This window comes from Electrophorus electricus, chromosome 5, assembly GCF_013358815.1.
Source record: "Electrophorus electricus isolate fEleEle1 chromosome 5, fEleEle1.pri, whole genome shotgun sequence".
In the NCBI taxonomy this organism is placed as follows: Eukaryota; Metazoa; Chordata; class Actinopteri; order Gymnotiformes; family Gymnotidae; genus Electrophorus; species Electrophorus electricus.
Window position 1 is genome coordinate 21,199,555 of NC_049539.1, and position 10,472 is coordinate 21,210,026.

Genomic DNA, 10,472 nt, shown 5'->3' on the forward strand with positions numbered 1-10,472 from the left:
CTGCGTCACATCCCAGTGTGCTTCAACGAGGGTGAAAAGACTGATGATGATGATGGTGATGATGATGGAATATTGGAGCACTGTGTTGTAGAGTAAATGTCTTTCAACAAACATTTTAGGTATAAACGTCAGTGCCTTCAGTGTCCTACTTTGGAACACTCTTCCTATATGACTGAATAATTATATGTTCCTGTATGCCTGAGTAACTTACTCTGTATGTTCCTGCATGTTTGAGTAATTATTATTGCACTGTATATTCCTGCATATCTGAGTAATTATTATTATTATTACTCTGCATTGTCACTGTTGTCCCCTCCCTGTCATCTCGGTCACTTTAGCAATCCTGTCATGCTCTGTTTTGGCTTTACAACTTGGTTTTCTTTCCATGAGCTTCTTTGTTTTGATTTTTCTGTTACTCCCCCTTGTCTGGTTGTTCTGCCTGTTTTCTCCCGTTTCTAATTGTTCCTTGTTAATTCGTGTATATATTCCTTGTTAACTCGTGTATATATTTCTAGTGTCTCTCCAGTCTTGCCGCTGGTTATTGTTCACTCAGCCTGTGTTCATTGTACTAAGCCTCCATTTATACTAAGGTCCTATCATGTTTGCTGTTCATGTCGCCTGTGTTCTTCATTTCATGTTGTTGCCTTGTAACCTGTTCCCAGTTGTGTTTCTGTCAGTGTATTGGTTCTATCGTGTTTAGCTTTCATTTTCTTTATCTTTTGTGGGTCTGTCCATCTCAATATGTTGACTCATTCCACTGACCCTGATTTTCTGTTCCAGTATGTTCCAGAGAGCTTGCGTCCTCTCATTGGCCTGTTCCAATATTCTGCAAAACGCCGCAGAGCACCATTGGTCTGTTCCAACGTGCTTCTCCAATTTTTATTGGCTCTCCCGTTGCCATCCCATTGCTGTCCCAGCACCCTGCCACACTTCTGACTTACAGCATTTGGTAAGTGAAGCCAGGCTCCCTCTTTTACATTTTCCCTTCAGTTTGTTGTGCTCAATTTATTTCTATGGCTTTTATTCCCCATCTCGGTACGTCCAGACTTTACTGTAAAAGTGAGATTTAATGGGCAAAGTTAGTTGCCGGACCGACAGACCGAGCTAACTAGCTGCTCGTTAACCTGTCTGTGTCGGACACAGTGCAAGTTTTCTCTCAGACATCTTGGTTATCAGTTGTGGGTGAATGAATGAATGAAGTTAATGAAGTCATTTCCACTTCATCTGAAGTTAACATTTGCGGTACAATGACCTGTGCTACTGAAAATGACTGACTGTTATTTCAAACAACAATTAAATAGCACTTAAGCTTCACTAGCTGGGGATACAGAGTTATCTGGTTAACTGCAAAGAAGCTCCTTTTGTCAAAGGAGCTCCATTTTCAAACACATGTTATTGACACAGTCCTGAGTAATGTACATTAATGCTGATTTAAAAAATGTTTAGGCATCAATTTTAGCATTAATTTTGGTTTGTTTCTCTTGATCCCTTAGAATGTTTTCCAAACTGGCATCTCCATATTCCAGGCCAGCACCTGTGAGGGTGAGGTGAGTGGCTACATATACAGCTGAGAGAGCAGAGACATACACATTAGTGGAAGGTGTGCTGGTTAAGTCCACCAAGAGGGTTGATACTTGTGCTCGCTCTGACGGGGAGCATTTTGTAGTGGCCCATTTAAAAAAAAAAGATGATAGTCATCGAATTGGTTGTCTTATTTCAATAGCTACAATTTATCAGAAAAATATGGTAGCTCTAAAATGTATTTCAGTCCATCCACAGGAGTGTTTATAACAGATGAGGTCACAATATCTTCAGATCTGGAAGTATAATGCCGCAATGCTGTCTGTCCTCCCTCCCCAACCTATAAAGACCTTCCTGACTGGAAAGCAGACTAGTGTGCACTCTCAGGGAGGGTTGTCAGTGTAAGTATTATTTGTAAAAATATTAGCCTAATTAAATATATGCTATGACCCTTAGTGTCATAAGAGATAAATTTAACCTTAATATTAATCTGCACATCTTATACCGACCATAACAAACCATTACTGAAATGACAAACATGACACTTGTTTTTAAACTCTAAACTCGATTGACTGTTTAGATCTTGTCCATTGGTGTCCTCACAATAGCAGAGTGTAAATGAATTTTATATATTGTATCTAAGAACATTTATATAAATACTGTCTATGAAATCATTTCCAAATAGCATATGGCTAACAATACACTTTCTTACATAAACTGTGAGTCAGTGAAAGCACCACAGCAAATGTTGATTTTGCCTTTTAACACAAACGTTTGTGAACATCCACGTACTAAGTTGCTGTATTGACCAATTTTTATTGAGCGTTTATTTGCTAATTTCAGTAATTATTCAATGTGGTTGATTTGCAACTGAAGCCTCTGAGGGTAAGAGAAATATTAATATTGGTATTTTTTCACGTTGTTTTTTCCGCCGCTTGTGGTGACGTTAATAGGTGACTGCTTTAATCGGTCATACTTATGTTGAATCGGTTTTCGTTGTTTGTGATTTGCTTCTGTTCGCGATTGCCTTCTTTTGTGCAGGGATATACGTTTTGTTTTGTTTTTTTAATTAAGTATCATTTGTTGTATTTACTCTTCTGTGACTCATTCGGGTCATTAATCATGAGAGGGTTTAAAAGGATTTATTACTATCAACATAGTACTAGACACATTTCTGGAGGCACCGCGCTAATTTGCATTGATCTAACACGAAATTTCTGAGATGTGCTCCCTCTGAATGATTTCATTAGGGCGCCTTTAGGCAGAGGTTACACGCGGGTTTAATTTTTGAAACATTTTGAATCAAGTTTCAGGTTGAAAGGCGACATCTGTAACGGTGAGTTTAAGAGTTTTTATATAGATGTACTTCTGATTACCGTCCAGATATGCGCGCTAGCTGTCAGAAAGTGATTTATGAACATAACGGCTCAGCAATATAGGACGGAAAAAGTATCCATCTGCATAGATAATAAATGAATATGTAATATTTAGTGAAGCTGCCAGGAATGGCAAGGGTGATGGTTTCTATAAGGTAACAGTTAATATAAAATATTAATTTATACACTTGATCATCTTACTGAACCTGAGCTTACGCGACAATCGGCGACCTGCCTCCAAACGTCTCTCCGTGTCCGTGTCTCCGCCTCGGCCGCTGTACTCGAACAGAAAGCTGAAGTCAAACTCGGGTTCCCATTTCGGGTCGGCATGGCTTAGACTGCGTGGATACGGCTGCCTATCCTCTGCTCGGAGAGGAACAGGGGCGCTCGCATCCTGCGCAGTCACACCGCACCTCTTAACTTTCATGTGAAAAAACAAATAAACCGCACACACATTTATCCGCAAGCATATATGCTTGCCTGAGTTGAAACGGATTGGCCTGCCACTTGTGTGTCTTGGTGAATTGTAGGTTGAAAGAACCATAAAGAGAAAGATAAGGGTTTGGAGGAGAAAAAAATTTGACATTTCAAGTTCCAACATCTCTAGCAGTTAGTTTAAAAGTGTTTATATGTCGATGTACTTCTGATTACCGTCCAAATATGCGCGCTAGCTGTCAGAAAGTCTGATTTATGAACGCAACTAGGCAACTGCATAGATAATAAATTAATATGTAATGTTTAGTGCAGCTGTTTTAAAGTTTGCATGTCTGCTAAGAACTCTGATTGTTCTCGCGGACTGTTGAACGGGTTCATGTGTTCATTTAGGGACTTTAGCTCGTGCACTGAGCGATAGTAGCTGTGCGCTTTGTTCCCTCCGCGTGCTGTTCTGCCTTCTTATGCTGCAGTTCAGTAGATGGACTGTGTGTCTCCTGCGTGCAGTTACCTCAGTAAATGCGTTTGGTAGGAGATCATGTCCATGTGGCGTACAAACCTTTATTGCTATTAAATAATAATAATAATAATATTCAAAAACACTGTCGCACTCTGTGATTAGCCAGTGGGTTTCACTGCCTCTATTTTTATCACACATTTTTCTCCACAATATTTGCGAGGTCGTTAGATAAATATCCCAAGTACGAATGTTGCTACATAAACTCACCGGTCACTTTATTAAGAACACCTGCCTTGCACCTACAGTAACTGTCTACTTTAGTACATACTGTAACGCTTGGAGTTAGTCCTGTTTAAATTATACTCCAACCCAGATGAGGAGATCTTTGGAACTGGTAGAGAGAAGCGTGTGAAACACGTGGAGGAGATGCGGACCAGAATCACTCAGTTTAGTAGTAAACTTGCTGGTTTATTCACCACGTGACACAGGCTCGCTCCTGGAGTATTGTAGACAGCTCATACATGAGTTGTAAAAACATCCACAGCTCATAACGCGTTACTAAAGAAGTAAATAACGATAAATGAAGAGCTGGGTCCAGCAACGTCCGTCACGCACAGTACAAAACCAACTCTTCCGCGTGGCCTACGTGCACACGCCTTTTACGTAAACGTAACTTAAGGGGACAGTCCGCAAATTACTGACCGTTACAATACTCCTGTTTAGGTGCATTACAGACTAATTGATTCTGCATGTTGCCAGGAACAGTTTATCAGCCCAAAGAAAAACTGTTTCAGGTTTATTTCTGTGTTTGTCATGTACATTTAAGACTGGTAACAGTGCATCCGCTGGCGGACAGTTTCAGGTTTTCTGGGTCATCAAGTCTTTCATGAGCTGGATCAGATGGGAAACTGTGCAGGGCGGTGCGTCCCCAGAACCAAGGTTCAGAACCTCATGTGTTAAAACCTTTCGGACAGGATTCATTTGACATGGCGAGGTGTGGTAATGTAATTATTTCCCTCGTTCCTCAGTGATTTTACTCTCGCCATGTCAGTCATTTTACCTACTGCAGTGTCAGTAATAATTATTGCGTCCTTTTCCTGCTATAAACGACTGTTTGCTGTAATCTCAGGGATTTTTAATGACTTCTCAGAGGTTTTAAGTAAATTCCCCTACACATATGTAACCTGCTAATGTTCAAACCCAAGTCATTACTATAAGTGGCTTCATTAAATAACAGAATTCTGTGCAAATGTGTGAAAAATATTTAGTGGTTGCGACCAACGAAGGCTACGTATCACACGTGGATGTTTTAGTGAGACAGTAATACGTAAATCCATTAGCCGCTGACATGTCTGTAATTTATCCTGAGGTTTCTGATCCTGTGTGAGTCTGTTATACACTCCAGAGGTCTTGTGGTAAAGTTGCTATATGTACATATGACTGGAAAATTAGTTCCGTCTGATTAGTAGTTTAGTGTTGCCAGAAATATCAAACACAGCATGACTGCTGGGAATAAGGGAGCTGAACAGTGACACAACGTACTGGCAGGCAGGACTGTGATGTTCTGGACCCTGGCCTAACCCCCTCTGGTAAAGGAGGATTACTGTGCTGCTGAGGTGTAGTGGGGTTTAGTCCTGTTTATTTTATGCCAGGTGCTGTAATCAGGGTACTGTAAATAAGTGACATTTTTCCTAATAGTGATCACTCTGCTCCTACCTGTACAGTACTGACTGGGGTTGTCCTGTCTCCTCTGTACAGTACTGACTGGGTCCTCCTGTCTCCTCTATACAGTACTGACTGGGTTCTCCTGTCTCCTCTGTACAGTACTGACTGGGTCCTCCTGTCCCCTCTGTATAGTACTGACTGGGTTCTCCTGTCTCCTCTGTACAGTACTGACTGGGTTCTCCTGTCTCCTCTGTACAGTACTGACTGGGTCCTCCTGTCTCCTCTGTACAGTACTGACTGGGTTCTCCTGTCTCCTCTGTACAGTACTCACTGGGTTCTCTTTTGTCTCCTCAGTCATGCTGTCCTGCAGCAGGTGTCACTGTGTTCTGCTGTTACAGCTGCTGACAGTCATAGCTGGTAAGTGGACAGAACAGGTTCTCTCAGGTCATCAGAATTTCATCCATGACTTTGGTGTGTTAACCAGACTATTGTACCTGCTTGACCTTTATCTTTATTTAATCTTCTTTATATTTAATAAAATTATTATTAAATTAAGTAATAAATTCTGACGGTTGTTTTTAATAATTCATTTTGCGCTGCACAGCATAAACGATGCCATCCATTTTTATAACATTAAAATGGATAGTAAACTTGTTTACTGCATTGCTGCTATTCATGAGAACTGTACTGTATAACTCACTGTGGATATGTGGCTCCTTGTACCTACTGTATAACTACAGTGTCTGTCTCACTCATAGACCCCATTCATAGTCAGCTGGCTAAGGTAGCATGAACACAGTGATCCTTTACTAATAATGTCATAACCTTTTTTTCAGAACACTGAGAAGGGATAGGTTGCTAATGGCCCGCCCCCAGAGTGACATAAAATTAATAAATTTCATTGGACAGATTTCCTGTCACTTTGCTAATAGACTTGCATTTCAGAACCATTTAATTAAAAGCTCACCAGAATGGTCATGTAGACACAGACATAGAAGGCACAGATGTCCCTGCAGTCGTACGAATGAGCAGTATCTCAGTTCTGCTCTTACATAGAAATGCATCTTTGAGTAACCAAGAATATTTAAGTAGTCTGAGTGAATGGTTGATTATTTTTAGTTTTACTGTATTTATAGAGAGCGCATGATACCAGTTTTTCTCTACTGATCTGATACTGATGTCTTGCATTTGATTGTCGCCTGATATAAATACCAATCTGATATTTTTTCATTAAAAGCCACTGTGGTTCAGTTGTGTAGGGGATTATTTAGTGTGGGATGTATTTTATATATGTTTAATTATATATTATATATAGATACTTGCGCTGTATCATGCATGGATATGACAGATAAAATAAATAACATTCTAAATAATAAATATTGTTTACAAGTTGATATTTATTGCCTTGATATGAAACATTTTCCTCTATAAATAAATGACAGTATTATTTTGTTTCATTTGTTTGATTTGTTTCTCTTTATCTACTTTCAGGACTTTTTTGACAATCTGATGAAGTTTTAGTTCATATATATGTAGAAATATAGAAACTTCTAAAGAGTTCCTAAACTTTCAAGCACCACTGTAACGTTTTATACTCTTGTTTCTTAATGTGTCTTTTAGGTTCTTTTCCTTCAGTAAAGCTGAATCTTCATGATGATGCTACTCTCCCCTGCACTCAGACATGTTCTGGTTTGGTCACATGGACTTTATATCATAAACCACATGACGTACTGGCTCAGTGTAACCAGACATCCTGCCAGTCAGAGGAGGGATTTCACATGTCCCATGATCAGTACCTGAAGGGAGATCTCTCCCTCACCATCACTGATGCTGATTACACTAAGAGGTCCTTGTACACCTGCGCCTGTAAAGGTCAAGAGCTCTGTGATGTGAGTCTACAGATAGAGGGTAAGTGTCCTCAATGGATTACCTAGTTATTGTTACTAAACCATTATTAATGTAGACAGAGAGAACTTTAAGTAGAACTTAGAGTATGTTCTAAGTAGAACATAGAATTGTAAACTTCAAATATCAGATATGTGGGGAAAAACAGAAGGAGCTTGTATGTAACGTTTAAATGTTTATATCAGATTTGCCGTTCTGAGGTTACATGGTCAAATCAGTTGTATATTACATTGAAGTTTCTAATTGTTTTTTCCAAAGCCTGTAATTCTTCAGTTCAGATTAAGCCTGGTGAACCTCTGGTGCTGGATTTGCTCATATCAGAGTCAGTGGAGGTGATTTATAACAGCACAGGTGCAGCTGCTCCCTCTAGTGGACAGATCTGTACAGTGGCTGGACACTCACTGAAGTGTAAACCTGAATACACTCAGAGAGTGTTGCTTATCTCTGCTGTGGAGCTGCAAGGAACCACACCATCTGATAGTGGAGTTTACATCATCAGAGACACTAAGCATGAAGAGATTATACAGACATACACAGTTACTGTGGAAGGTAAGTATGGTTACTGTGATTTTAATGTTGCCTAGTTACTTTTTGTTGGGGAGGGGGGTGTGCGTAGTATCAGTAATTATGTTTACATGCACATCCGTGGTTCCGTATTAGTTAGACTATGAATGCTGGGATCATGTAAACAGCGTGAACTGAGTGTCATAGTTTGAGGTCTTGGTCTTAGTTGAGGTCCTGTTTATCAAAGTATATCCCCAATAGAGCATGTGGACCTGGTTGATTTTCACTGGACTCTTTGAGGTGGATGGACACGCTTGAATCCAGCCACTGATGTTTTACACCACTTGGTGTGATGCTTGCTTGCTGATACCAAAACAAAAAAGTGATTGAGTGGGAAAAATTTGTGTTTGTATTTGAAGGTGTTATCTCTGTTTGGGTTATGGGTAGGGTTGTTTGTGTTTGTTTACGTCCCCATCTTGATGCTCCTCCTCCACCTGATCAAGTCTTCTGTCCTCTGTTGGAATTGTCTTGGGCTGCTGTGTTGTCTTGATTGGCTGTCTCATTCTACCCTGCGCATAAGAGGAAGACTGGGAAGAAGCAACAGACAGAGATTCATCTCCACTGTTGCTCTGGCTGGTTTTGTTTGTTCAGTGAACATTGTTTGCAGATTGTTGTGTTTTTGGGCCTCTGCTTGTTAAATCATTCTGACTCATCACTTCCCCCTTTTGTGGACATGTTTTCTGTTGTAAATATTATTCTTTGTATAGTGTATTGTAGTAGTCCTGCGTGAATTGTAGTTGGGAAGTGGGGACTTCTGTTCTGTTCTTTTCCTGTGTTTATTTGTTTTTGGGAGTTAGGGAGGGTTATTGTATTTAATTTTGTTTGTGTTCAGTTGGGACAGTTGGTTGTTTTGGGTAGCAGGGCCTGGTGGTTGGCATGTTTGCCTCTCAGCCTCCGAGTCCCTCTCTGGGTGGAGTTTCCATGTTAAAGCTGATCTCTGCCTGCAAAGCATCCTTGAGTTTGAGAAAGGCACTAAATAAATGTAACCAACTAATAATAATTTTTATTTCTAGTGTGGCTTTTTTTTTTTTTTTTTAAAAGTTTGGCCTTGTCTGTTCCTGAAGCTCAATCCCTCTACATATGACCCTCAATAAATCTACAAATACTTCACCCCCAATAACACTGTTCAGTGTAGTAATTATGCTGTTAGACTGGAGCTTCAGCAGTGTTCATAGTTATGACTGTGAGCAGAGGTGGTGGTGGTGGTGGTTGTTGTTGTTGTTGTTGTTGTGGACACCCCCCCCCCCCCCCCCTTTGTGTAGCTCATTCTCTCCACTGGTTCATTCACTTTGAACTCTGAGTATGTTTCTATTCTACATTTACAATATCTCTCTACAAGATCCAGATTTGTTTTAGTTTGATTTCTAAACAGTTCCCCATCGCTGTAATAGTTACTTCCTGATATGGAGGTGGGAGTTGCTGAGCTCACCAGAGAACACACACAAATCTGTAGAAGTGGTTACTATGGTAATTGGTGAAAAATACCTACCTAATTGTTAAGATCTTGTACAGTGATGCTGTTGTGATCCTTTTTGTCAGGAATTGGAGCTGAACTGCCCCAATCCCACAATCCCTCTCGATCCTGTCATGTTCACTCTAGTACATGCACATATGATTATATCTGTGTGTGTGTGCATGTATTTTTTGCAGAAGTCCAGCCATGTCCAGATCAGAGCTCAACAGTGACGGTGTTGACGGTGCTCCTGGCTCTGACAGGGGCGGGGCTTGTGGCAGGAGGGCTGGTGATTGTGCAGCTGAAGAAAAAAAATTCAGCAGCTCCAGAAAGGAAGTACAGTGAATGGAACAGTTACCATCATAAGAGAGGAGTTAATACGAATGGACTAAACCACTCAGATGAAGAGCAGAGGGTATCTCCCATGAAAAAGTCTGAGAGATGATAAATGATTTTGCTCTCTTGTGTATACACACACACACACACACACACACACAAACGTGCCCACCGAGCCTTGGCCGAAGAGTACCAATGTGCCCCACAAGGACCATAAAGAGGGCAGTTGGGTGGAGCCAACGGGATCTCTGGGCTGGTGCAGGGCTGGTGCCAGAGTCCCTTCCCTTCTGTGGACTCGCCAGCAAGACTGGAGGGGTCTGCCCAAAGCCTCGGAGGTAATTGGTCTTTGGGGCTCTCCAAGAGCAGTGAAGGAGAGGAGGACCATTCGGGGGAGCAGTATGTGTGGAACTGGGCGGACTTGCCCAAGTGCTGCAGGGCAAGGGGCAGGATGCGCGGACAAACATTTATTAATACACAAAGACAATGGCACTCACATATAATACCAACGATGAACATGAACACGAAACATACATATATAGAATACATACACAGAATATATATATTTATCTTGCATATATACATTTCACATATAGAGAATATCTATATTTCTCTATGCACCACTGTTTTCTTTTCCTCAGTTTGGACAGAGCACTCTCCACCATTTCACTGCGAGTTATACTGTGTATGACTATGTATGTGACGAATAAACCAAACTTGAACTTGAAACAGTTAACATTAAACAAAAGTAATGAACATGAAT

At 40.7% G+C, this 10,472-nt stretch overlaps 1 protein-coding gene and 1 long non-coding RNA gene across 6 annotated transcripts in view; both read left to right on the forward strand.

Moving 5' to 3' along the window:
- Positions 1-10,472, forward strand: part of LOC118241406 — a 91,892-nt gene that overhangs the window by 1,426 nt on the left and 79,994 nt on the right. The window lies entirely within an intron of this gene.
- On the forward strand, positions 27-10,168 carry LOC118241372. Of its 5 annotated transcripts, XM_035526240.1 has the most exons (7): positions 27-119; positions 781-949; positions 1,494-1,547; positions 5,809-5,871; positions 7,075-7,362; positions 7,618-7,908; positions 9,574-10,168. In XM_035526240.1, exons 4-7 carry the CDS (start codon positions 5,811-5,813, stop codon positions 9,819-9,821), a joined length of 888 nt encoding a protein of 295 aa, XP_035382133.1. In that variant the 5' UTR covers positions 27-119; positions 781-949; positions 1,494-1,547; positions 5,809-5,810; the 3' UTR covers positions 9,822-10,168. The 5 variants fall into 5 exon arrangements, with proteins under 5 accessions (XP_035382133.1, XP_035382130.1, XP_035382131.1 ...); XM_035526237.1 differs by lacking the exons at positions 27-119; positions 781-949; positions 1,494-1,547 and adding an exon at positions 2,364-2,406; XM_035526238.1 differs by lacking the exons at positions 27-119; positions 781-949; positions 1,494-1,547 and adding an exon at positions 2,640-2,857.

Bases quoted from the DNA above. Each gene is read 5' to 3' on its own strand.
- LOC118241372 (XM_035526240.1), top strand. From the start codon at position 5,811: ATGCTGTCCTGCAGCAGGTGTCACTGTGTTCTGCTGTTACAGCTGCTG. The intron at 5,872-7,074 runs GTAAGTGGACAG...TGTGTCTTTTAG, and splicing joins GCTGCTGACAGTCATAGCTG to GTTCTTTTCCTTCAGTAAAG. The intron at 7,363-7,617 runs GTAAGTGTCCTC...TTTTTTCCAAAG, and splicing joins TGTGAGTCTACAGATAGAGG to CCTGTAATTCTTCAGTTCAG.